This window comes from Panthera tigris, chromosome E1 (assembly GCF_018350195.1).
Source record: "Panthera tigris isolate Pti1 chromosome E1, P.tigris_Pti1_mat1.1, whole genome shotgun sequence".
NCBI classification, from domain to species: Eukaryota; Metazoa; Chordata; class Mammalia; order Carnivora; family Felidae; genus Panthera; species Panthera tigris.
In genome coordinates, this window is record NC_056673.1 from 9092491 (window position 1) to 9119842 (window position 27352).

The window sequence follows — 27352 nt, forward strand, 5'->3', positions numbered from 1 at the left end:
CGGCCCCAGGGTTTTTCCACTTATAAAACTAAGAGTAGTTGGCTTTGTATAACTCACGGGGTTAGTGTAAGCTTCCAGATTTTAGAACAAGGTAAAGTATCAGGAACCTAGATAAACGAACGGGCAACATGCAGGTGACAGACACCACGTTCTCCGGGTGGCCCCCGCGGATGTTACTTTTCAGCCTGCCTTCCCTGCTCCTCTGGTAACCTGGCTGTTAAACTGAGAGGTTCTCTGAGGCCTTAACCCGAGACCTCCTCCTCTTCCCCACCTCTCTCTCTCTCTCCCTACGTGATTCACTCATTCCTAAGACTTCAGTTTCCGCTGGCGCAAATGACTCACAGGTTGATGTCTCCAGCCCAGACCTGAAATGTGAGATTCCATACGACATATGAGAACCTGGCTTTCTCACGGGCACCTCGACCCTAATGCATCCAAAGTTAAACTTTCCGGATCCCACCACAACAGAGCTGGCCCTCTTCACGGTTCTTTTCTCTGAGACGGCCACCAGCTCCCGGCCAGATGTGCAAACAGAATCGTGGGGTGGGGGGTGGGGTGGGGGGCATCCCTAACTCTTCCCTTTCCCTCATCCCCCATACCCATTCCATTACCATTTGACATCCCAGATATCTCCAGAACCTTTACCCTTCATGTTTTCCCTGCCATGACTGTAGTCCAAACCACCGCTGTCTCTTACCTGCATTATGGCCACAGCTCCAAACTAGGATTCCTACATCCGTTAGTTCTTCCCTCCAGTCCACTCTCCATATTGCATCCAGGGAAAGCTTTCTTAAAAATCACCGTCACTGATGGGGTGCCTGGGTGGCTCAGTTGGTTGAGCGTCCCTCTCTTGATGTCAGCTGGGGTCGTGGTCTCAGTGTCATGGGATCAAGGCCCACATCAGCCTCCGGTGTTGAGCATGGAGCCTGCCAAAGATTCTCTCTCTTTCTTTCTCCCTCTGCCCCTCTCCCCGGCTCACACACACTCTCTCTCTCTCTCTAAAATAAAATGACATAAATTTTAAAAATAAATAAAATCTTTAAAATAAGATAAAATGAGCCTCTTGTAGGCATCATATAAGTATTATTTTTTAATCCAGTTTAATGACCTCTGCCTTTGGCAATGCGGGGGAAGGAGTAGAGTGGGGGGGGGGGGAGGAAGAAAGCTAGTGGATTTCATTAATGGGTTAAGTATAATAAGCATAAAATATGTGTAAGGACTTGCCTTCATCTTCCAGAAACTCTGGATGCCTGCCAGGAACCCAGTGGTTCCAAACGTGTGGTCTGGACTCCTGGGGCCCAGGGAGACCCTTTCAGGGAGTGTGTGAGGTCAAAATTATTTTCATGTTATTACTAGGATATTATTCACATTTTTCACTCTGTTGACATTGGCACTGGTGATGCAGAAGCAATAGTGGGTAAAACTATGGGGGGCTTAGCATAAATAAAGGCAATATTACGGAGTTGCACTAGCAGTCACAGGGCTCTCACGCACACAGAGATCTAAAAATAAATAAATAGGGGCGCCTGGGTGGCTCAGTCGGTTAAGCACCCAACTTTTGCTCAGGTCATGATCTCGTGGTTCATGAGTTCGAGCCCCACATCGGGCTCTGTGATATCAGCTCAGAGCCGGGAAACTGCTTCTAATTCTGTGTCTCCCTCTCTCTCTCTGCCCCTCCCCCACTCACACTCTGTCTCTCTCTTTCTCTCTCTCTCTAATATGAGTAAACATTAAAAACCGTTTTAAGGGGCGCCTGGGTGGCTTGGTCGGTTAAGCGTCCGACTTCGGCTCAGGTCACGATCTCGCGGTCCATGAGTTCGAGCCCCGCGTCGGGCTCTGGGCTGACGGCTCAGAGCCTGGAGCCTGCTTCCGGTTCTGTGCCTCGCTCTCTCTCTGCCCCTCCCCCGTTCATGCTCTGTCTCTCTCTGTCTCAAAAATAAATAAACGTTAAAAAAAAAAATTTTTTTTTTAAAAAAAGAAAATATTTTAAAGAGAGAAAACATAGTCTTTTGTATTTACCTACTTTTTTATCGTTTCTGGCGCTCTTCATTTTTTCCTGAAGTTCTGAGTTTCCACTTCATTATCATATCTCTCAAGCCTGAAGGACATTTATTATTTTTCATTGTGCAGTTCGTTTAGCAACAAATTCTCTCAGCTTTTATCTGAAAATTCCTTTATTTATTTATTTATTTATTTTTATTTTTTCCTCACTTCCACAAACATTTTGTTTTTTAAGTAGGTTCTATACCCGGCATGGGGCCCGAACTCACGACCCTGAGATCAAGAACCACGTGCTCCATCGACTGAACCCGCCAAGCACCCCTCAAAGAATATTTTTTGATAGATACAGAATGCGAGGGTGGCCATTGCTTTTCCGAACTTTAAAAATATTTTACTGTTTTCCTCTGGCCTCCATAATCTCTGATGAGAAGGGAATGGGTCCTTCTTTTCCTAGTCCCTGAATATATATTTTCCTCTGGCTACTACAAAGGTCTTTTTATCTTCAGTTTTCAGAGGTTTATGATGTGCTGAAGTTAGATAGACAGGGAGGGAGGGAGAGAGAGAGAGAGATCTGTCTTACTGGCTTTACTGAGCTTCTTAGGTCCATAAGTTGGTGTTTTTCAGCAAATTTGGGGAGTTTTCAGTCATTGTTTCTTCAAATGCTTTTTTTCTGCCCACATTTCACTCACTTCTCCCTCCTCCTGGGCCTTGAAGTACATGCATATTAGATTGTTTGACATTGTCCCCCATGTCTCTGAGGCTCTGCTCAAATTTTCTTTAATCCCTTTTCTGTGGTTTCTCAAACTGATCTGTCTTTAAGTTTACTGGCTCCTTTATCATCTCTAATCTGCTGCTAAGCCTTTCCACTACATTTTTTGTTGCCATTATTTTTCTTTTCAATTCTAGAATAGAATTCTAGAATATCGAGAATAACAATAGATATCTAGAATATCGAGAATATCAATTCTAGAATATCTAGGGGCACCTGGGTGGCTCAGTCAGTGAAGTGTCTGACTCTTGATTTCAGCTCAGGTCATGATCCCAGGGTCACGGGATTGAGCCCCGCATCAGGCTCCACGTGGACCATGGAGCCTGCTGAAGATTCTCCCTCTCTGCCTCTGTCCCCCTCTCCTGCTCATGCTCTCTCTCTAAAATAAGATTTTAAAACATCCCAGATAAAGCATTAATAAGCAAAATGTATAAAGAGCAACATCAAACTGATAAAAAAGAAAACTTGTATAAAAATGAGAAAGGGAGGAGCACTTGAGTGGCTCAGTTGGCTAAGCATCTGACTCTTGATTTGGGTTCAGGTCATGATCTTGCGGTTCGTGGGTTCAAGCCCCGCGTCAGGCTCCGCACTGACGGCACAGAGCCTGCTTGGGGTTTTCTCTCTCCCTTTCTCTCTCTCTCTGCCCCTCCTCCACTCACTCTCACTCTCTCACAAAGATAAACAAATTTTTTTAAAAATGAGAAAAGGATGGGGCGCCTGGGTGGATCAGCTGGTGAAGCATCCCACTTCGGCTCAGGTCATTATCTCATAGTTCATGAGTTTGAGCCCCACTTCGGGCTCTGTGCTGACAGCTCAGAGCCTGCTTTGGATCCTCTGTCTCTCTCTCTCTCTCCCCCTCCCCTTTTTGCTCACTCTCTCTCTCTCTCTCAAAAATAAACATTTAAGGGGCGCCTGGGTGGCGCAGTCGGTTAAGCGTCTGACTTCAGCCAGGTCACGATCTCGCGGTCCGTGAGTTCGAGCCCCGCGTCAGGCTCTGGGCTGATGGCTCAGAGCCTGGAGCCTGTTTCCGATTCTGTGTCTCCCTCTCTCTCTGACCCTCCCCCGTTCATGCTCTGTCTCTCTCTGTCCCAAAAATAAAATAAAAAAATTAAAAAAAAAATAAATAAATAAACATTTAAAAACAAACAAACAAAAACAAACACCATGTATCTTGAAAAACAATGAGAAAAGGAAATGAATGGGCAATTCTTGGGCTGATGAATGTGAAAATAAACATATAAAATGATGAAAGCCTAAGAATGCAGTATAATATAAAATATACATTAAAATAATAAAATATTGATAGTATAATGTAGGAAAGAGGACGGGGAAATAGGTACACTGTGAGAGTACAGATTAGTATTGCCAACTCATCAAGATTCTAAATGTATGTATTCTAAATCCCAGCTCTCATGTTTCCAGGAATCTATCCTACAGAAATAACAGCAGGACGGCAAAACTGCTTGGATCAGCAAAAAAATCGGAAAGAACCCAAATGCTTATCAGTAAGAGTATATATAAATACAGTGCATGCATATATCAGAACACTAAGCATCCATTTAAAAAAATGAAGTAGACTTCAATTGCTTATGTCCACAGGATAATGCTGAGAATTAAAAGTGAATTGCAAAACAAAAGAAACAGTAAAATACTAGCTATATGTGTGTGTGCACACACATATACATAAGAATCTGGTCAGTCAGGTACACATCAAACTTAATTCTAAAGGATAGGAATTGGGGCGCCTGGGTCACTCAGGCGGTTAAGCACCCGACTCTTGATTTCAGCTCAGGTCGTGATCTCACGGTTGACGAGTTCAAGCCCTGATTCAGGCTCTACGCCGACAGTGTGGAGCCTGCTTGGGATTCCCTCTCTCCCTCTCACCTGCCTGTGCTCTTTCTCGCTCTCTCAAATAAATAAACATTTAAAAATAAATAAATAAAGAGTGGGAATTGAAGGGGGAACAGAAGAACGCTTACTTTTTATTTTATATGCTTCTGTATTGTTTGAGTCTGTTGCAAAAAACATTTCACTTTTGGGTTTCTTTTTAAATTTTTTTTAAATGTTATTTTGTTTTTGAGAGAAAGAGAAACAGAGTGAGCAGGGGAGGGGCAGAGAGAGAGGGAGACACAGAATCCAAAGCAGGCTCCAGGCTCCGAGTTGTCAGCACTGAGCCCGCCTCGGGGCTCGAACTCATGAACTGCGGGATCATGACCAGAGCCAAAGTCAGACACTTAACCGACTGAGCCACCCAGGCGCCCCCCAAAACATTACAGTTTTGTAACTTAAAAACAATTTGTGTGGGGGCGCCTGGGTGGCCCAGTCGGTTAGGTGTCTGACTCTTGGTTTCAGCTCAGGTCATGATCTCGTCGTTTGTGGGTTTGAGCCCCACATGGGGCTCTGCGCTGACAGTGTGGAGCCTGCTTGGGATTCTCTTTCTCTCCTCTCTCTCTCTCTCTCTCTCTGCCCCTCCCCCAGCTCGTGCTCGCACGTGCATTTTCTCTCTCTCAAAAAATAAATAAATACACTTAAAAATAAATACATAAATAAATAAATAATAAAACGATTTGTGTGTGTGTAAGATTAGATGGACTATTCCAATCTACTACTACTGGTGAGGTCCTTTAACGTCTCAGCAGCGGGCATGACTGCCACCTGGTGGTCACCTACAGCCATGGTAAATTGCCTAGCTGAGGGTTTTTCAACCTCCGTGCAATTGTCATTTGGAGCCAGATAAATGGAGGTGGGGGGCGGGGGGGGGGGGGGTCTGTCCCGTGCATTGTAGGATGTTCAGTAGCATCCCTTGCCTCTGTGTTCTAGATGCCAGTGACACCCTGTCTCCAAGTTGTGACAACTGAAAAGGTCTCCAGACTAGTAATTGTCCCCCCGCCCAGGAGATAGGGCAAAAAAACCACCCTGGTTGAGAACTCCTGATCTAGAATGGAAGTCTCGTGAATATACAAAATGTGCTCATTCATTCACTCACAAAATCAAAGTAGACAAAATGTCTTTCTGAGATACTTTGTTTTTTTTTTTTTTAAGTTTATTGATTTACTTTTGAGAGAGAGAGAATGAGAGAGCGGGGTAGGGGCAGAGAAAGAGGGAGGCAGAGAATCCCAAGCAAGCTCTGAGCTGTCAGCGCGGAGCCCGACGCGGGGCTTGAGCTCACGAACCGTGAGATCACGACCTGAACTGGAACCAACAGTCAGCCGCTCAATCACCTGACCCACCCGGGTGCCCCTCTGAGATACTTCCTAGCGTCAGTTGGGATCAGTGATCTCTTACCCATGGTTGCTCTCACACAGAATTCTTTGCACAGCTTTGTGATATTCTGAGGTTTCAGTTCAGTAGCAGGAAAAGCGATTCTCACCCAGAGAATCCCCAAATGCCTCAGGCAAAGCCTGGCGCACACGTCCCGCACTCCACTCACAGACCTATGGCAGGAAATCACAGCAGCCCCAGCCCAGTGCTCCAGTCAGTAAGTGCCACCAAACAGTCAGTAAGCCGGTCCCCTCCTGTCCCTCACTCAGCCCACTGATTTCCCCCCTCTGGAATCATCTCTCTGTCCACTGTACCCATGGCATTACTCCCCTATGGTCTATATGTCACCCAGAAGTATTTGCGGGAAAAAACGTCTGTAGATGGGCTGCCTGGGTGGCTCAGTCGGCTGAGCATCTGACTTCGCTCAGGTCACGATCTCGCGGTCCGTGAGTTCCAGCCCCACGTCGGGCTCTGGGCTGACAGCTCAGAGCCTGGAGCCTGCTTCAAATTCTGTGTCTCCCTCTCTCTCTCTCTGCCCCTCTGCCCCACTTACTCTCTGTCTCTCTTCCTCTCTCTCAAAAACAAACATTATAATTTTTTTTAATTCAGCTCTGCTATTGACTAACACCCCCCCCCAAAAAACACACACACAGAAACAAAAACATAAAGCAAACATGGCCTGAGTATATTATTAATCTCTCCAGACCTCTATCTCCTTGTTTATAAAACACAAGATCTATACTAGATATCTGAAGTTCGCTTTCAGTTCTAAAATCTATGCTTAGAGAGGACTGGAAATGAGCCACTATAGGCTTTGCTATTCCTACTGAAATATAAGTATTTTCTCCAGTAAGGATTTTCCTGTATACAATTAGGCTGGTGTTACTGGAGTCTTTTGTATACTTACTTAAGTTCCAGGATTTGGTGTCCTATAAAATCCACAATGCTAAGCATAGGATTCCAGGCCATAGCTTCACAATACATTGATTGTATTTCTAGAGTTTGTTGTTTGTGCCAGTGTGCGTTATCACATATCAATAATCTATGGGTAGACATTGTCCCAAATATTCCCACTTTCATTATATTTATAGGTTCTGTTTTATTAACATCACACGTGCATTGTCTGATGCAGATTAAGGTGAACCGAACACAGAAGGCTTTGCTGTATTTTTAGGATTTCCCTGGGGTGAACCTGCAGATGTAGAGTAAAAGCCTAGCGACGACGACACGACGGGTCCCCGCAAATTCACGGCCTTTTTAAAGTTTCTTTTCGGTGTGAATTCTCCCACGAAGAGTGAATGAAGCTAAGACCAGAGGCTTTGGCACCTTTGCTGAGTTCACATTCTTCTCTCTGGTGTGAGTGATGGAGTGAGGGGTAACAGGTGTGTCACAGCCAAGGGTCCTCCACTTTTAAGATATTCGCAGGGTTTCTTTGCCGTGTGGATTATCTTATATCAATTAGGTTTCAGTGATTACTGGGGGCTCTTCCATACTTACTACACTATATGGCTTCTCTCTAGCAAAAGTTTTTTTTAAGTTTTTTTATGGAGGAGGGGGGCGGCACTGGGGACCAGAGAGGGAGGGAGGGAGGGAGGGAGAGAGAGAGAATTCCAAGCAGGCTCCGCCCTGTTAGTGCAGAGCCGACGGGGGGACTTGAGCTCACAAACCGTGAGCTCACTAACGGTGAGACCATGACCTGAGCCAAGATCAAGAGTCTGACACTCACTCCACTGAGCCACCCCGGCACCCCTAGCATGAGTTTTGGTGTAGAGTAAGATATCTGTCTATATCTATATCTAGACCTACATATATAAAATGGCTGAGAGCTACGCACACACATATATCATGGCTCGTACGTTATGCGCTATATAAAGAATATATAATGACCGAGCATTACCTTATATTTGGGAGCTAAGCAGCAGTACTGGATTTTAAACCTAACGTTAAAATTACAGTGCTAAAAACAAAAACAAAAACACATTACATTCCTAGCATTTGTGCAATTTGGGGCTTTCATGAGGACAACTGTTAATTGCCTGAAACCTCTCTTGAACAAACGACTTCTCTGCATCTTTCCTGAAGTGTTCCTATACATTTCTAACCAGTTCTTATTATCTTCACAGTCTTCTTCTTTTTTTCATTTAATGGACTTCTATTGAAAATGCCAGTAGAGTTAACATACAGTGTTATGTTAGTTTCAGGTGTTCACAGTCTTTTTCAAACATGGAGCCCAAAGAGACATTCCCCAGAATCTTTCCACTACTATTTTCTCCTCTATGGGACTCCAGGGGGGCACGATTCATAGAGATTATGGTGCGACTGCCACTTGGATCCTTTAACAGTGGTCCTGCTAACAGGATCAGCTGGAGTTAGAAAATAGAAGCTCTTTGAGAGTACGGGTTATGGAGACACTCGGGAAAATTTCAAAGTATTTGAAACGCCTACGAAATGCTGCCCTCTTTTTCCTCGTGGTACGTAGACGGAACTGACAGAATGTGACTAATAACTATTTTTTTTAACATTTATTTTTGAGAGACAGAAAGAGATGGAGTGTGAGCAGGGGAGGGGCAGAGCGAGAGGGAGACACAGGATTTGAAGCAGGATCCAGGCTCTGAGCTGTCAGCACAGAGCCCGATGCGGGGCTTGAGCTCACGAACCATGAGATCATGACCGGAGCCAAAGTTGGATGCTCAACCGACTGAGCCACCCAGGCACCCCATCTCTTTTTCTGATAAAATAGAAAAACCCCCCAGTGGTGTGTTAGAGCCATCGGCACCACTCCCAAGAGCCAATCACGCCCATTTCTTCCCAACTCAGCGCTATTGGTAACTTGAAATCAGGCATGAGGGGACTATTTGCACTGCAGAAAATGGCAAATACTACAAATCCGTCTCTCCCCACTATCCCTCCTGAGAGCTACTCATTGAAAATTTACCAGCACACCAGTGGGTATACAGAGTTCCACATGTGCCTCTCAGTGAGAGAGGCCACATCTTTGCAATGAAGAACATGTAAAATCAAGATCCCCCAGCTTATATGTGGAGTCTAAAAAACAAAACAAATGGGTGCCCGGGTGGCTCAGTCGGGTAAGTGCCCGATTCTTGATTTCGGCTCAGGTCATGATCCCACTGGTTCACGTGAGCCCTGCCTTGGGCTGTGTGCTGATAGCACGGAGCCTAGTTCTCTCTCTCCCTCTCTCTGTGTCCCTTCCCCACTCGCTCTCTCTCTCTCTCTCTCTCTCAAAATAAATAAATACACTTAAAAAAATACAAATCAATAGGGGTGCCTCCATGAGTTTGAGCCCCGCGTCGGGCTCTGTGCTGACAGCTCGGACCCTGGAGCTTGCTTCGGATTCTGTGTCTCCCTCTCTCTCTGCCCCTCCCCTGCTCATGCTCTGTCTCTCTCTCTCTCAAAAATAAATAAAAACATATGTTATTTAAAAACACAAATGTTTTAAAGTGGGGGAGGGGCAGAGAGAGAGGGAGACACAGAATCCGAAGCAGGTTCCAGGCTCCAAGCTGTCAGCACAGAGCCTGACGTGGGGGCTCGAACCCACGAACCGTGAGATCATGACCTGAGCCGAAGTCAGACGCTCAACTGACAGAGCCACCCAAAGTTTTTTAAAGTTTCCCTAGCTTCAAATCCTGTAAAATGGAAGCACGCTTGGTTTATTATGTTCCTAAAAAAATAATCAGGAAGTTTGTCCCCCAGGGTCTAAATAAGGTGAAAGAACATGGTCACTGAAATTATCCTAACTTGCCATTTCTGCCCTCTGTGAACAAGAAGAGATGAAAACACTCTTCCCCTTGGCCTAGATCCTACCCTCATGGTTGCCTGGCCTATCCACTGAGATACCCTTGTCACAACCAGTCCTTCCATTTTCTTCCCCCATGGCTAAGGGTGCAACACCAGCTGTGGGGGAAGGTAAACAGGTGACTTCTGGGTGGGCAACTTGACAACAGGTGTTCAAAATATGGGTACAATTTGACCAACAAATTCCATTTCTGGGGCGTTACCTTAAAGATACAATCAGTTAGGGGCACCTGGGTAGCTCGGTCAGTTAAGCATCCAACTCTTGATTTCAGCTCAGGTCATGATCTCACGGTTCAGGGGATCGAGCCCCGTGACATGCTCTGTGCTGACAGAGTGGAGCCTACTTGGGATTCTCTCTCTCCTTCTCCCTGCCCCTCCCCCACTCGTGTCACACAGGCTCTTTCTTTCTCTCTCTCAAAATAAACATGTAAAATGAAAAGATGCAATCCGTTATATCGCAAAGATGTACAGAAGTACCGGGCGGTTAACACTCCCAAAGCAAACCTCAACCAATGAGGAATGGAAATTGGTGAATATATATCCAGCTTCCTGGGCCCTCGTTGGGACAAGTCTGAAATGCGTTCTACACAATCTCTCAGGGGGTCCCCAGAGGCACTGAGCCTCAATGGTCATCTGCTCATTAACTGCCCTTTATAGACTTTTCTACCTGTTTCACTTCCCCAGTCCCTCACCATGCTTGTTAGGATCACCTCCAAATTAACTATTTACCTCCAAACACTTGTCCGAGTCAGCTTTGGGGGAAGTCCATGCTAATACTGTGTGTGTGTGCATGTGTGTGTGTGTGTTTAAACCCAAACCACTAAGTTATTCATGGGTCCTCATACTGACTTATCTTTCTCCTCACCACACACACACCCAGGAAAAAAATAAGAAGGAAAAAAAATGGGGGGGCCCCTGGGTGGCTCAGTTAGTTAAATGTCTGACTCTTGATCTCGGCTCAGGTCATGATCTCAGGGTTCGTGAGTTCGAGCCCCACGTCAGGCTACGCACTGTCCACCGTGTAGAACCTGCCTGGGATTCTCTCTCCCTCTCTCTCTCTGTCCTTCCCCACTCACACTCTTTCTCTCTCAAAAATAAATAAACTTTAAGGAAAAAAAAAAAGGAAGGAAGGAAAAAATGAGGGTTATTTTTTAAAGCATTACTCGATACAAACTAGTCTGTAAAGTTTTGTAAAGTTACAGACCAGACCCTACCCATCCCTGAGTGAGGCCCGCCGTGGGCTTAAGGCCAAGCTGGCATTCTTGGTAGACAGATCTTTAGGTTATTGTGCAAACCCAGCATGATTGTGGGGTGCAGGGGCTATTTGTCTTGGGGGCCGATTGCCTTCAAGAGACAAAACATTGGTAGCCTCGATGCTCATCATCTTAGGTTGATTTCTGTGGCCTAGAAAGGGTCTTTTTGGCTAGGGCCAGCCCACAGTGATCCCTGCAGTCTCTGAAGGCCTGCAGCCCACACAATGGCTAAAATATGGCATGTTATGCCAACTACTCACTTTGAAGTGGGCCAGGCTCCTAACAGGGCCTGGCGATCCAAACTGGCTAATCACTGGGAGGAGGGAAACTGAGGCAGGAGGCAGATACCTGGGTTTGCAGAGGGATAGGTTCAGCCCAGTCCCCAAACACCCCTACCCCAAGCTATCAAGGTGTGCAGCAGGAAGGAGCTACGCTGCCAGGGGGTGGGACACAACCCAGGCTCCCTCTGGGGTGTTGTTCCCTTCCCCTGTGTTGTAAGGATCCCTCCTGCCTGGGAGCTTGTTCTTCAAAGGGTGCTGGACCCAAAGTGGCCACGGTCAAGTGCTCCCACCCCAACGGCCTGTTACAGGGTCTTCCCTTGGAGGAAGGGGAACCATGCCCCACCTCCTTTCCCATCCCTCTGTCTCTGCAATGGGGGGACATTTACCCAGGAAGCAACTGTGTGGCTTCCTAGCCAATCAGCAGATGTAGTGTTTCCTCTCCGCCCCCTTCCTACCCTCCTAGTCCCCGTTTGGTCTCCATGACAACTCCCAAATGTCCCTCATTACCTGCCCCCCCCCCTCGGTCAACTCAATGTCAAAGAGCAGCTACGCCAAAACAGGAAAGGCAGGAGAAAGGTGATTAATTTCTGTCTTTATCACCTAAACAGGTAGGGCTGTCTAAGGGGAAAAGGGTTTCACGCCTCCACCTGGTTCGTGAACGAGAGATTACAGTGAGAAAGGTTGGGTTCGTCCAGAAACAGGAACAAGACGCCAGTGAACTAAGTGCGTGTGAGCATTCCCAAGAAAGAAAACCTGAGGACACATTTTAAAAGTGAAAAATAATCACCGGCAACTCTTTTTCGGGGTCCACGAGGAAAGCAGGCTAAAGGGATACAAAAAAGAAATCTCCTCCCCAAATAGCAGAGAAGTTGGACAACCTTTATAGCCAACGTAGAAAGCAAAGAGCCTTTCGTGAGAGGGAAGGGAACTAAAGCATTAAAAGACACTGCCTGCAACTTGGATCAGCTTTGGAGGAAAGGACTCCCCTAACTCATCTGTGATTTTCAAGCCTTTTCCTCCTCTGTTGGAGACCTTTCCCCTCCTCATGAGCAGGGGATAATGACATAAATCCACACAACACTGGATTAGGAATAATTTCGAAGCGTCACAGGAAGCACAGGCCATACTCTTAAAATGACGAGAAGTAAAAGGAAAACATATCTCAAGGATTTCTGCATTCTTTTCCTAATTTCTTGGAACTCATCTCTGGCCTCTTGAATTTATGCCACAGAGATGCCTCTGAATCCCTTCTCATGTGTGGTTATTGCTAGGTCAATCACCAAGTACAAAGGAGGGCTAGGGGGCACGATTCAGAAGGCTCTCTTCAGAAAGAACAATCAGTACTTTTTTTTTTTTTTTTTTTGAAATGCAGGGCTTGAACTCACAATCCTGAGATCAAGACCTGAACTGAGATCAAGAGCCCAATGCTTAACCAACTAAGCCACCCAGCCCCCTGCCTCTACTCTTAAGAGGCCCCTGACCTTGTCACAGTCATGAGTCGTAAGGACCACGTAGGAGCTGTCAAAAACGTTGGCCTCTCTAAAAAGGGCTAGTTAAGTAAATTTGGGCTGTTCTATCCAAGGAAAACCACTCTCTGATTTTCCAGTATGCTATTTAATACCTTATTACACTTACAGCAGTTGCCTAAGTAGGCATCATAACCTGGAGTATATTAGAGAGGGCACCTTGGTCCAGAACACTCTCTTTTGGAGCCTGGATAGGAACAAATCCCAGACAAGACTGTCCCAGCCAATGAGGCTCCCTTCGGATGGTATCTTTTTTTTTTTTTTTAATGTTTATTTATTTCTGAGACAGAGAGACACAGAGCATGAGTGGGGGAGGGCAGAGAGACAGGGAGACACAGAATCCGAAGCAGGCTCCAGGCTCTGAGCCGTCAGCACAGAGCCCCACGCGGGGCTCGAACTCACAGACCGCGAGATCACGACCTGAGCCCAAGTCGGACGCTCAACCGAGCCACCCAGGCGCCCCTGGATGGTATTCAATGTGAAGCGCACTCTCACTCCGAGCTTAGCCTCTAAGCCAATATAGAAGCTCTCTACTCTTGGCAGCTTGTCTTCCCTAAGGCTACCGGGTTGCGTAACATGGAGAAAAGCCAAGTTCTGAGATCTGTGGTCCCACCCAGTCACTTATGCATCCGTTATCCTTACCTAGCAAGTAGTTCCATTCAGTTACCACATGCCCTGGTGACTGGCATGCCCAGCAGCCTTCCTCAACTGATCTCAGGGCCGCACATACATCCCACACGTGCAAAGAGGCAGCGTCGCCAAAGGGTTAAGAGTCTTGAGCCAGACTAGCTGAGTTTAAGTCTCAGCGCCACGCCGCTTCTGAGTAGGCCGGTGACTTTCCTTTTCTGAGCCGTGGTTGTCTCCTCTAGAAAACAGGGATAAGAGTACCTATCTAAGAGCACTGTTGGGAGAGATGAATGAGCTGGTGCGTAGAGGTGCCTGAACAGTGCCCGGAGTATAAAAAATCTTCACAAGTATTAGCTATTACTGCCAGGGAAATCTTCTGAAAGGGGTTTGGGGAGACCTAAATACAAACAAAAAACAAATGGCAGTTTGGTCATTGACTTCTACCTTACCTTATGCTTGTAAAAGGAAAAGAATGGATCTTTTTTTTAACTTTTTTTTTTCTTTTTGAGAGAGACAGAACGTGAGTGGGGGAGGGATAGAGAGAGAGGCAGACACAGTATCTGAAGCAGGCTCCAGGCTCCGAGCGGTCAGCACAGAGCCCGACATGGGGCTCGAACTCTCAAACCATGAGATCATGACCTGAGCCAAAATCAAGAGTTGGACGCTTAACTGAGTGAGCCACCCAGGCACCCCAGTATATGAATTTTTAAAACCATGTGGGGGCACCTGGGTGGCTCAGTTGGTTGAGCACCCTACTCTTGATTTTGGCTCAGGTCATGATTCCAGGGCTGTGGGATCAAGCCCTGTGTCGGGCTCTGTGCTGAGCATGAAGCCTGCTTAAGATTCTGTCCCTCTGCCCTGTTCTTGTGCGCTCATGCTCTAAACTTAAAAATTAAAAAAAAAAAAAAAAAGTGTGCAGGTACTTTGCTTAAAGTCAACAACAAAAGACCTAACATGATAGTTACTTTCCTCACAGGGAGAACTGTGTTAAAGCCAGAGAGAAAGCCCAATAGGAAGATCGAACTAAAAATAAATTTTATAGGCATATATGAGGGATATAATGAGTGGCACAGGTTTTCAGAAGAGCAGATTATTTTCAACTGTGGTGGTCAGGAACAAGGTGACACTTTAAGTTGGGTCTTAAAGAAGACTAACTTGCAAATTAAAGAGTGATAATGTAACAACTGCCTCTTTTTTTATTTTTTTAATGTTTATTTTTGAGAGAGAGAGACGGAGTGTGAACATGGGAGGGGCAGAGAGTGAGGAGACACAGAATCTGAAGCAGGCTCCAGGCTCTGAGTTGTCGGCACAGAGCCCAACATGGGGCTTGAACTCACAAACCGTGAGATTGTGACCTGAGCCGAAGCCGGACACTTAACCGACTGAGCCACCCAAGCGCCCCACAACTGCCTCTTGATTAAAAAAACAACAACCCTAAAAAATAGTAATGCCTCCTCAGAAAATGCAGAAAGTCCTGCTTTAATCAACAAAGATCTGGTCCCGCAATCCTCAAATCAAACCTGGAGTCAACATACAATGAGCTCATCACAATAGTGAAATCTATCCAAGCTTCTTGGAGGAGTTTGAGATATAACATGTATATTCATTTTCCCTTTATTCAACACAAGTAAGTCAACCATGAGTAGTTTTAACCACATAAATTTGTTTTAACAATATAAACTTGTTCTAAACATAGATAATCTTATCTATGATGAGGCCTCTGGAGGTAGGGCAAATGTTTCTCCACAATCCAAACCACTGGCTCCAAAGAAAAGCTTTTGAAAGGACCTTGCTACCTAAGGGGTTATTGAACATTATTTTAAGGGCTCGGTTTCTAATAACAGACACTGTTATGGAGGACTCTTTTCCCTCACCTAGAATTTCTGAAAGTACTAAAAAATTCATGTATTTCAATGATTATTTCCAGATGTCACCATTCCATCAGAGTATTTTGTCTTACAGTTTTCGGAACAAAAAATCCTTTTTTTTTTTTTCTCTATCTTCAGTTGTGCTTTTCAGCTCTGAAACTCAAGCCCTGTTGAACTTGAAGCTGTAGCTAACACTATATAAGCACTTTAAGTAGAAGGATAGGAAAGTCAGTGAGAAGGGAGAGTTCAAAGGAGCCCTTTTAGTGAGGACAGTATTGCTAGGGGTACGAATAATTGTATAGTAAGGCAAAGATTCATAGAAAGGTCGCTGAATATATGATCCACCATGAGTCGATTGAACTTGGACACGGCAGTATTCCTGTCAGTACAAGGAGGAGCAATGGGCTCAATTCTGAACTAGAACTCCTTTGCGTGTTGGAACAGCCTATCCCTGGGGCCGGGGGAAAAAAAAAATCACTTCCTGGTGACATTAGTCATTTTCGGGTACAGATGAAAATACACACATACACGCACACACAGAAAATCTGATGGTTGGAGTCTCTTGGGCTACTCCAGGTTTCAGATCAGTGTTTCTTCCTGTGGATTTGTGGTATTCCGGCAGCTAATCCTTTGCAGGAGGAAATGGGAGCATTTTCAGCATTTGGAAAAAAAAAAAAAAAAAGGATCACAATTATAATAACCCACGAGAGTCTGATTCTTTGGTATTTAACAAAGTGAAGAGTCTGGATGACACGTTCAGAGTGATTCTCCACTATGAAGTCTTTGATGCCTAATGAGGGCTGAACTACACCTAAAAGCTCTCCCACATTCATTACACTCACAGGGCTTCTCTCCAGTGTGAATCCTCTGATGTTGAGTAAGATGGGCACTTCTGCTGAAGGCTTTCCCACACTCAGGACAACCAAACGGTTTCTCTCCAGTGTGAATCTTCTGATGCTGAGTAAGAGACGAACTCTGGCCGAACGCTTTCCCACAATCTTTACAGGTGTAAGGTTTCTCTCCTGTGTGGATTTTTGTATGTTTTATGAGAGTTGAGCTCTGACTGAAAGCTTTACCACATTCTCTACACGTGTAGGGTTTTTCTCCAGTATGAGTTCTCTGATGGCGAATAAGGGCCGATCGATCACTAAAGGCTTTCCCACAGACATTACAGGGGTAAGGTTTCTCTCCAGTGTGAGTTCTCTGATGTTGATAGAGGTGTGAGCTCTGACTGAAGACCTTGCCACATTCACTGCATTCGTAGGGTTTCTTTCCAGTATGAATAAACTGATGGACGATAAGGGACGAGTTGTGGCTAAAGGCTTTCCCACATTTACTGCATTCATAGGGCTTCTCTCCAGTATGAATAAACTGATGTTCAATACGGGATGAATTGTGACTGAAGGCCTTACCACATTCGTTACATTCAAAAGGTTTCTCTCCAGTATGAATTCGCTGATGTTGAATAAAGTGCGTTGTCTTAATAAAAGCCTTCCCACATTCATTACATTCATGGGGCTTCTCTCCAGTATGGATTCTCTGGTGTTGAATAAGAGAGGCACTATGATTAAAGGCTCTCCCACATTCATTGCATTCATATGGTTTCTCTCCAGTATGAATTCTCTGATGTACTGTAAGGGCTGAATAATTACCAAAAGCTTTTCTACATTCACTACATTCATAAGGTTTCTCTCTGTATTGGGTTCTCTGATGCTGAATAAAAGGTGCATTCTGAATTAAGGCTCTTTCATGCGCATTATATTCCTTCCCACCATGAACACTCTGACGATGTTTGGTAAGGTACGAGTCCCAGATATAGCCTTTCCTATCTTCATAAGACTTCTCTCCAATATTGGTTTTCTCATGTTCAGTGTGGTGTATGCCATGGCCAAAGGTCTTCCCATACTGATTACATTCCAAATTTTTTTCTCCACTATGAGCTACACAATGTTGCACATATACTGAGCGATCACTGAGTAGTTTACTACATTCATTACACTGAAGAGCTTTCTCATTTGTGCTATCTTTCTGATGTCTTGCTAATTTCGAATTCTGTTTAAAGATCTTTCCCTGAGCATCACATATATATGGTCTCTCTTCTTTAGGATGTCTTGATTGTGTAACAAAGTCTGACTTTGGACTAACACGTCTGCCAGATTCAATACATTTGGGGTTACTCTCAGCTACAGAAGTTATTTTCTTGAAGATAACCGTTGCTTCTTTCCGGAGTCTATCTTGAGCATCCTCTTTGAACTCTGTATATCCCCAGGCTTCTTTCAAACTTGCATCAACCTCTGTGTTTTTCTCCATACTTATCCCCTGGTATGATTCTTCTTCAGAAAATACATTCTTTGGGCTTAATTTTCTGGTCTCCAAATCTGCAGGGGAAAAGTAAAAATGTTCCCTGTACTAGAAGAAGGAAATGGCTACAGCAGGAATGAGATAATAATTGCATAAATACTATTGGTCACAAATATAAGTCTAATAGTCAAAAAATAATTTACGGTGGGCACTTGGGTGGCTCAGTCGGTTAAGCGTCCGACTTCAGCTCAGGCTGTGATCTCAAGGTTGGTGAATTCAAGCCAAGCCCCGTGTCGGGCTCTGTGCTGACAGTTCTGGGCCTGGAGCCTGATCCAGATTCTATGTCTCCCTCTCTCTCTGCCCTGCCCCCACTCACGCTGTCTCTCTCTCTCTCTCTCTCAAAACTAAACATTTTTTTTAATTTATAAAATTATGAATTTTATTTATAAATAAATAAATAAAATAATTTATTGAATACCTATTATGGGCTAGGACTCAGTGATGAACAAAGACATAGTACAAATCTCTTTTGAGATTTGTAGTCTATTGGGGAAGATAGGTATTAATCAAATAATTTCAAGAATGATGACGCTGTAAAATAATGTGTTATGGAGATTTCAACTGTGAGGTGATCAGTGTAGGAATGATAGCTGCTCCTAGCCTCTGAACTGCTAGAACCTTCCCTTGCTTTTGCTACTATCACCACCAACAGTCCCCAGGCCCCTCATCTGGAGTTCACTACAGCTAGGGTCATTCTTCAGTGCTACATCTTCTGTGCCCACTGGTCTAGTTCCACAGTAACCCTCTTTGATGACGTCTGAGCTTGCTATCAGATTCAGTAAGATCATTTCCCATATTGTCCTTTGCTACCATGAATGTTACCATTTGCCAGAGATCTCCTTTAGCTTTCACTTTTTTCCTTCTCTCTGGGCCTCCAAAATACACACACACACACACACACACACACACACACACACACACACAATCAAAGACAAAGAGGGTCAAAGCTCAGGAGAACGCAGAAATTTTAGGAGGATCAGGGATTAGGCTTACTACTGGTACTAGTTCAGCCTCCTCATAAACTATACATGACATACATTTTAATTGTAAAATTGGGGCTTCGTAGTTGGGGATCTTGTAAGTAATTTACCAAGGGTCAAACAGAGCATACATGTTTTGCAAGCTGGACCATTTTCAAAGTAATCTTGTATGTGGCTTATATAATGTACGAAAATGAAACTTAAAAGAAAGCAATGGAAGTGAAGCAGGGGACAAGAACAGTAGCAGGGGGGCTAATCCACTATCGGATTAGCCGAAAAGAAGGAATGACCTATTAAGTCCAATGGACACTCTTCAGGTCTTCTTCTCTTGATCTCATAACGCTATGAGCACCTCCTCTCCTTGAAATGTTCTTTTCTGTTGGCTTCAGTGACAAAATCTGACCTGGTTTCCTCCTACTCTGGCCACCCTGTCTTAGTATCCTTTTTGGATTTTTTCATTTACATTGGATTTTCATTTACATTTGGATTTCCTTCGTTTACATTGATAAAATTTGTATGACATATCTTTACTGCCATCGCCCATTATTAAAAATTATTACCATTTTATTATTTTGATACCATTTTCCTCCTGTGTTTATTTTTGAAAAATTACACAAGTGATATAGATGTATACATAGACAGACAGATAGCAGATACTTAAATGTGTATGTTCATTGGACTTCTAGGTTCTCTTTCAGTTTTTCATGCTCTATTTCTCTATTTTCATATTTCATCCACTCCCGCGACTTCAATTACCATCTATTATTCTCAGATGATTCTCAAATCTGTACAACCAGTTATGATCTCTTTCCTTCACCAAAATCCATTTGACATCTCTTTCTTATATTTATCTACTTTCCAGACACCCCTATTTAGGCCAGAGTTTCTCAACTGCAGCACTACCGGCATTTTGGCAAGACGAGTCTTTGTGTGAGAGGTTGTCTTGTGCATTATAGGATATTTAGAAGCATCTTTGGCCTCTACTCACTAGATGCCCATAGCACCCTCCCAGTCTTCAGACATGTCACCTGGGGGCAAAACTGCCAGTCTTTCAGAACTACTGGTGTAGACCTACCATTGACTCTTCAAACAGCTCAGAATAAACAGAACTTATCTTCCACGCCCATCCCCAAACTTGCCATTTCTCATGCGTTTTCCATCTCAGGGAAAAGAACTTCCATCCACCTACGTCACCAAGCCAGAAACCTGGAAATCATCTTTGTCTGTTTCTCCCTCACCTCCCACATATACTCAGCAAATTCTATCAATTTTACAACCTTAAAATTGGATGTAAGATCACATTCCTTAAACTTACATTCAAACTCCTTCATACCCTTCATACTTTTTAGGGAGGACAAAAACCAGGTGCAATGAAAACAAAGTAAATGAAGGAGAGACTCCAGCAACTAGACAGGAAAAGGGAATGACCTCATACAATGCCTGGAGTGAGGCACAACAGTGATCTCTGCATCGAGTGTCAGGGCTATAACTTTAAGGAGGAAGTACACCATTCTTTGAGTCTGGGAAGAAGTAGAGTTAGGCTAACAAGACTCTGATCATGTCCAAATGAAGATGAGACTTGAGGAGGCCTCAACATTTTCTATAGGCCAGAGAATTTGGGGAAGAACCCCTAACTCATATTTCAAATGACGCTGTCTGCCTTGTTTCCACTTACGTGTGCAGCTGCTTCTTAGTACCTCTCCCTCCTGCATCCATGGATTTACTGCTTGTTCCAACTGGGAGATGATATCAGGTTTAGAAAATGGAAATCCTACTCAAGGAAGAGAAATGGAATGTGATGATCGGTTTCAAAGACCGAGGACCACCCCATTTTCAACCCTACTCTTGCATTTTTAAGAGCAGAAAACAAAATAACTAATTGCCAAAAGCAATTAAATATTTTCAACCAACGTGGGGTGAGAAACAGTTTAAGGATCTGCTCTGGAAACTAGAGGGAAAAGTTAACCAAAGCCTCCTTTGTGATCTTCCCCTAACAGGAGCAAGGGACTCTTTAGAAAGCAAGGGCATCCCAAAAGGCCTACCTGAGGTGAGGACCCAACCTTACCCAAGGAGACCAGGTTCCTGTAGTTCTCCAGCATTACATCCCTGTACAAGACTCTCTGCACAGGGTCTAGTTCTCTCCATTCTTCCTCAGTGAAGTTCACAGCCACATCCTTGAATGACACAAAGTCTTGAAACACCGGCAAGTGGTTCTGAAGGGATGGATGAATAAGGCAGAATTAGGGGAGGCTGAGGGAAATAGAGAGGAAATGGATCCAACCATGTTCACAGTGTCAAAAGCACACTGACTTGTAGGTTACGGAGTCTTAAAATGTATATACCCTTTTGACATGCCAATCGTATGACTAGAAATCAATTATAGGGGCGCCTGGGTGGCTCAGTCGGTTGGGCGTCCGACTTCGGCTCAGGGCATGATCTCACAGCTTGTGGGTTCGAGCCCCACATCGGGCTCTGTGCTGACAGCTCGGAGCCTGCCTCAGATTCTGTGTCTTCCTCTCTCTCTGCCCCTAACCCACTCGCATTCTGTCTCTGTCTCTCTCAAAAATAAATAAACATGAAAAAGAAAATCTATTATAATAAAATGGTCAGAGACATGACAAAAGGGTTGTAAACAGATTCTTATCTATTTATAACTTACGATAGCACAATAGCTCTAAATAACGTAAACATCTGAGGAGAGTGGCAGAAACTGCTAGCTACACTTCCCCTCCTCACCTTTCTCGGTAGACAAACGTTCCCAATCTCCTTTGCAGTTAGCTGGGGCCATGTGACTGAGTTCAAGACAAGAGAACGCACCACACGCAGGCCTGACTGATACATTCCTCCATGCTGTTCTCCCCTTCTGGCTGGCTAGTATGGATGAACCCAAAAGTGAATTTGGGAGCCATGTGGTAGAGATATCAGAGCTTCGGGCAGCTCATGGCCCTGAATGGCCACACTATCAACCCACTGACCCAGTCATGGTTGATGAAAGAAACCGATGAAAGAAACAAGAACAAGAAAGAAACTTCTATCTTACCGCAGCCCTTATACATTTGGGGTCTATCGGGGACACCAGTTACAAGTTAGCCAATCCTAATTAATTCAGAAACTAGCACCTTGAAGCGGAAGGTGTCATAACAAAAACCTCAAATATACCGGGGCGTTGGCTGACATTAAGGCAGCGAGTTTCAAAGAAATGGGTATTTAAGGCTGGAATGATGTAGACTCTTGATACACACTGGCAAAGTAATTAAGAGCCATGAAAGCAACACCAAAAGTTCACTGAGCCTGTAGCTCTGGGGGAAGAAGTAGGAAAGAGCCAGAATGCTAGTTTGTGCAGGAGGCTTCTGGATGTAATGGGCAAAGAAAACAAAGACTTGCGCTCTGGAAGGAATTTACTGACTTTCAAGCTAAAATAAAATGGAGTCCCAAAATTGGGGGCTTCACATGGTTGGAAAAGCAAACTGTTTCTACACCTCATACAAGAGGAAGTAAATCTCAGAAAGGCTTTGAGCCACAAAGGCCCATTAAAACTTCTCAGCTAAACAAAGTAACTTAACCCAATAAAAAAGATTGAGTTAAGGATAGGGTGTTCCCATTCAAGCCTATTGTTCAGCAAGCCTTAAGGTTATCTTCATTAAGAAAGAGACACAGTAGGGGCACTCGGGTGGCTCAGCTGGTTAAGGGTCTGACTTCGGCTCAGGTCATGAGGTCATGAGGTCATGATCTCCTGGCCCATGACTTCAAGCCCCGTGTCAGGCTCTGTGCTGACAGCTCAGAGTCTGGAGCCTGCTTTGGATTTTGTGTCTCCCTCTCTCTCTCTCTATTTCTCTCTCTCTCTCTCTCTCTCTCTCTGCCCCTCCCCTGCTCATCCTCTGTCTCTCAAAAATAAATAAAAACATTAAAAAAAATTTTTTTTTAAAAAGAGACACAGTAAGTAAGAAACAGAAGTATACCAAGCTTGAGAATTAAATCTAGGAAAGAACTTTGGGTGTGATTATTAGTACATGGCAAACAGATCAGAAGCTTCTTAAGTTCTTTAAGTTTTTATATCCATGATTTCAATGGACTTCCTTTCTTCCTGTCTCAGAGGAAGCAGTACGTCTCCTCAGTTCTAAGCTGCTTATGTCACTGACTTCCCAAATATTTCTTCTCAAAAATCTACTCATCCTTCAGGCCCCATTTCAAATCTCACTGCTTCTATTAGCCGGGGGCTCCTTAAACGGGCTTAAAAGTGCCGACTGAATGAATAAAGCCTTCCCCAATCTGTCTTAGCCAGACACGCTTGCTCACTCTCCTCTGAAATCATACATTTTCCTTAAAGCACTTGGAGGAGGCTCTCCATAAATTTACTGATCTGTGCCACACAGATTTGTGTTCATGTCTTTTTACCCCACAGAGAACATTCTAAGCAGGTGGATACCATAGATATTTCATGGGTCTTTGCTGATCTAAGCCAAATGCCTCAAGGGGACAAAAGGAGGCCTGACTCTCACCCAACCGTGCTCCCAGACCTCTCCCTCCCCATGCCCTCTATTGCCAACTGATGGGAGAGACCACGTCGTTGGCGGTCCATCCCACCCTCTTGATTCTATCTTTTAAAACTACTGATGCGGACAGGGCTGACGAGCTTCATGTGAAGAGAGAGAAACTTATTTGCTTCAGGAATTAAAATGAAGTTTCAGGGAGGACAGGAAAACCCCCGACTCACCTGAGACGTTGCTGCCCCAACAGCAGCCATATTCTCCTCAAGAGACCTCTTTTAGAAAAGGGCAGAGTCCCAAGATGGCAGAACTGGAAGGAAAGTATGAAAAAGTAATACAGTTTATTTTTTTAACTTTATTCACTTATTTGGGGGGGGAGAGAATCCCAAGCAGGCTCCGCACTGACAGTGAAGAGCCGGACAAGGGACTCGAACCCACGGACCAGGAGATCATGACCTGGGCCGAAACTAAGAGTCAGACGCTTAATGGACTGAGCCACCCAGGTGCCCCAGGATCCCATTTATTAATATGTATCTCAGACCTGTTATTTTGGAAATAGCCTCTTCTGACAAAAAGTACCTCTGACCTTGGCCTGTCACATGGTTTGAAGGATTCCCGCAGACATCCACATTATGAGGCTTCCCAGATAACCTTAGAGAGTGGACTGAATGTAAACTTAGGGAACGGTATGATCATTAACTGGGTTCAGGACATACCTGAGCCTGTTCCCGGAAAATGAGGATCCCCGTGACACACACCAAAAAAAGCACATACTGTTAGGCTTGGCAGGAAGCTAGCTTACAGATCTCCTGCCTCCTTTATTCATGAACAGAGAAACTTTCCAACTTCACAGAACAAGAAAAAGGGGCCGCAGAGGAAAAGGGCAATGGTACCCAAGCTGGCGGTCAAGGGCACCGGAAGCATCAGCTGCCAGATCGTGAGTGTTCCAGGCCCCCACCAAGTCTACAGCCATCCTAGGTTCGTTCCATCGCACAGGTGACCCACTAAATCGTCGTCTGTCATCTCAGCCTCCCCTGCATCCCAAGCACCCAACATAGTATACCAGACGGCAACAGGCCCAAAGTGTTGGGAATGAATTAATGATCCCCTAACTTCTTTGTCGGACCCCATGCCCATCAAGCACCTTCCTGTTCGCGACTGCCTTCCCCATTTTGATTTTTTGCCTACTGGGAGAAAACCAATAATATTAACTTTGAGCACTTCTTTAAGCTTGTCTCTGGATGGGACGGTTGCACACCATTTATTTTACTCCATATATAATTCGGTTGTCCTAATACTCTACAGTTTATTATTCAGCTCTCACCCTCCACCACCACCAGAAAGGAATACGTAAAGCCCCTTGTGGATTTGTTTGGGGAAGAAATAGGAATTTCAAGCCCTTATCAAAAACAGTTTAGAGTTTCATGATTTAAAAAAAAAAAAAAAAAAAAAAAAGCATGCCCGCCCCTAAATGTTTTCTCACTAGAACACTGCCTCTGGAGGCCGCCTGCCAGCTTTAAATCCTGGGCTCTGCACGGCTACAGGCAGGTTTCTTCTGTGCTTCAGTTTCCTCATGTGAAAAATGGGAATAATAATAGTATCCGCCGCGAAGCATTGTGCATTAACGTATATAAAGGGTTCAAATCAGTAAGCATTCAGTAAAGGTCATTTGTCAGTTAATTCTTATTACTATTTTCTGCGTATCACCACTAACCAAAATTTTATGGGATTTTCTTTCTAGCCTTTGTTTTATGAAAACAGAAGGCACAATCAATGTATCTGGTCATACCCCAAACCCCGACTTCCCCACAAGATGCCTGTCCCCTCCCTGTGCTGAACGCTGAAAGATAGGGTAGAGACAGGAACCGGTAAGTTTGAGGGCCTTGAGGGGCACCTGGGTGGCTCCAGGGGGTTAGGCGTCCGACTTCGGCTCAGGTCGTGATCCCACAGTTCGTGAATTCAAGCCCCACGTCGGGTTCTGTGCTGACAGCTCGGAGCCTGGGATCTGCTCTGGATTCTGTGTCTCCCTCTCTCTGCCCCTCCCTCGCTTGCACTCTTCTCTCTCTCTATTTCTCAAAAATAAATAAACATTAAAAAAAAAAAAAAAAGTTTCAGGGCCTTGAGAAACCAGAGAGGTTGCAGGCAGGATGTCTGAGAAAACCAGACCACAGATGGACCGCGGAATCCCCTTCTAACCTGGGCCATCCCTTTGTATCTCCCTCCTTAAGAGAGAATACTTCAGAGAGTCTGAAAGGAGTCCTATCAGAGCGGGCAATGGGCCCTGCAGACACAAGCCCCTGAGCTCTCCCAAGTGCTAGAATGCCAAATCAATTCATCAGCCTCTCCCTGCCCATTTCCTTCTCTCCATCCAAGGAGTCTGGCACGCCCCCTTGTCCTCCTTCGGAGAGGCATCTGGTATAACAGAAAGAGGACGGAGGGTGAGAGGTCTTACCCTTTGGAGCTTCAGGTAAAAAGGGAATGATGTTAGTAAAATTACTACTACTCACAGCACTCACCATGTACCGGACGCTTTCCATAAATCACTTGTTACAAATGGGGAAGTTGATGACGCGTGTCAGACCTGCCCACACACATTTTACAAGGCTGCTGTAAAGACAAACCAAAATGAGGTTATGTGCGCACCCTGAAGGGGCCCAGCTAACAGCAGAAGCCTGTCTCCCTTGCAGATCTTACCTCTGTTCTGGGGTTTGCGGATCTGCTGCTGCTGAACCACAGCCTCCACACCACCATCTCCGTAGAGCGACCTCACCCAAATCCTCCATGCGTCCTCCTGGGGATTTACCAACATTCTCCCAGAAACTCCGGCAAGAGATTCTGGACTGAATTCTTCTTTTTCATGCTCTGAGACCCCCCCCCCCCCTCGTCACAGTAATCAGGGAGTCTGAAGCAGTCTATTTTGAGCGAAGACTAAAGCCAAGAAGTTCAGCCGTCACTCAGGCTTCAGGAAGCCCTATTCACAGGGGAGTCTCAATGTAACTTTTACCCCAGGGCCCTGCAGAGACAGACACCCAGGAACATAGATCATCACAGACGAGTGAAGATACCGTTACCAACGTGCCTTTAGGACACACAAGTGCAGGCCATGATGGCAAGCGGCCCACCGGGAGTGAAGGCACCCGGGTTCTCATTTCTACTATGTACCAGCTGGCTCGGTGACCCAGAGCAAGTAACTTTTCCTCCCTGGGTTTCTGTTTCTTTTTATGTACAAGTGGGAAGGGGGATACCGACTATTAATAATGGCTACTACTGATCCAGCCCTTACTTAGTGCCTGGCGCTGTCTCAACTGTCCCATATCAAATTTCCATCTAACCTTCACAATCACCACTTAAAAGGAACAGTAAACTTCACTTGACGGATCCGACACGGGGGATGCGACGTTCGGTATGCTTACGGTTCCATCACTATGCAATAACCGCTTTCTCGAGCTGTAGACACACAGATCCCTTACGTCCACAGCGTCTCACGTCAATACTGAGTCTACGCAATGGTTCCACCACGCCGTGGGTTGCAAAGGCACAAGGGCAGGCGCGCGTTGGTCTCCGACCTGGCAGCACGGAGAGCCTTGGGCCCTACCTGCCTCGCCTTCCAGCCAAGCGCTTCAGGCGATGCGGGCGCGCAGCCCGTTTCCCAACAAAGGACCTGAGGTATCCCAGACGTTAAGCACACGTACACACCACCGTCACGTACACACAAAAGCCAGAGCAGAGGGGCAGGGTCGAGGTGGCCGAGCCCAGACAGACGGCACCCCGACTCCAGAAGAAGGGATTATGGTCAGGTCAGCAGGCCCTGGGAGAACCCCAGTGGGACGCGGTGAGACCCCCCCCCCCCCACGCCTGACAACCCACTGCTGGACACACACACCCCCGTCCAGCGTCTGCTCCTCCCCGGTCCAGACACCGAGCAGGTCACTTTAAGGGAGCACCGCTAGGACAGAGCTGCCGCGAGTAAAGCCCGTCCAGACAAAAGAGCCGGAAGCGGAAGTATGCGCGGAGGCTTCTGGGAAATGTAGTCCCTCCCTGCCCCGTGCTGGGACGCCCTGCCTCGGCCGTGGCCTCCCCGGCTCCCGCGTGTTCTGCGCTCAGAGACGAGCCGTCGCACGGCCC

General features: G+C 45.4%; 2 protein-coding genes across 6 annotated transcripts in view; both read right to left on the bottom strand.

The window, feature by feature from the left end:
- TRIM16 (tripartite motif containing 16) overlaps positions 1-943 on the bottom strand; it is a 39422-nt gene extending 38479 nt beyond the window's left edge. For both annotated transcript variants that reach the window (XM_042966940.1, XM_042966939.1), the window contains exon 1: positions 698-943. The gene's annotated coding sequence lies outside the window, so the exon portion shown is untranslated. The remainder of the gene's footprint in view (positions 1-697) is intronic.
- A 961-nt stretch (positions 944-1904) lies between these two features.
- On the bottom strand, positions 1905-27054 carry LOC102949394 (zinc finger protein 883-like). 4 transcript variants are annotated; one of them, XR_006210977.1, is made up of 9 exons: positions 25922-27054; positions 25744-25834; positions 23455-23537; positions 20806-20953; positions 20416-20511; positions 16242-17777; positions 13547-13769; positions 2024-2098; positions 1905-1925 (listed from the first exon to the last, which is right to left on the bottom strand). XR_006210977.1 is itself a non-coding variant. In XM_042965574.1 (7 exons), coding segments are annotated over exons 3-7 (1812 nt in total). In that variant the 5' UTR covers positions 23485-23537; positions 25744-25834; positions 25922-27054; the 3' UTR covers positions 13322-13767. The 4 variants fall into 4 exon arrangements, 3 of the variants coding, with proteins under 3 accessions (XP_042821508.1, XP_042821507.1, XP_042821506.1); XM_042965574.1 differs by lacking the exons at positions 1905-1925; positions 2024-2098 and having other exon boundaries at positions 13322-13769; XM_042965573.1 differs by lacking the exons at positions 1905-1925; positions 2024-2098; positions 13547-13769 and having other exon boundaries at positions 14928-17777; positions 25751-25834.
- Positions 27055-27352: the final 298 nt, after the last annotated feature.

Excerpts from the sequence above, each read along its gene's own strand:
- LOC102949394 (XM_042965573.1), bottom strand. The coding sequence starts at position 23,484 with ATGGCTGCTGTTGGGGCAGCAACGTCTCAG. Across the intron at positions 20,954-23,454 it reads TTGGGGCAGCAACGTCTCAG|AACCACTTGCCGGTGTTTCA; the intron begins GTGAGTCGGGGG and ends CCATCCCTTCAG. Across the intron at positions 20,512-20,805 it reads CAGGAACCTGGTCTCCTTGG|GATTTCCATTTTCTAAACCT; the intron begins GTAAGGTTGGGT and ends TTCCTTGAGTAG.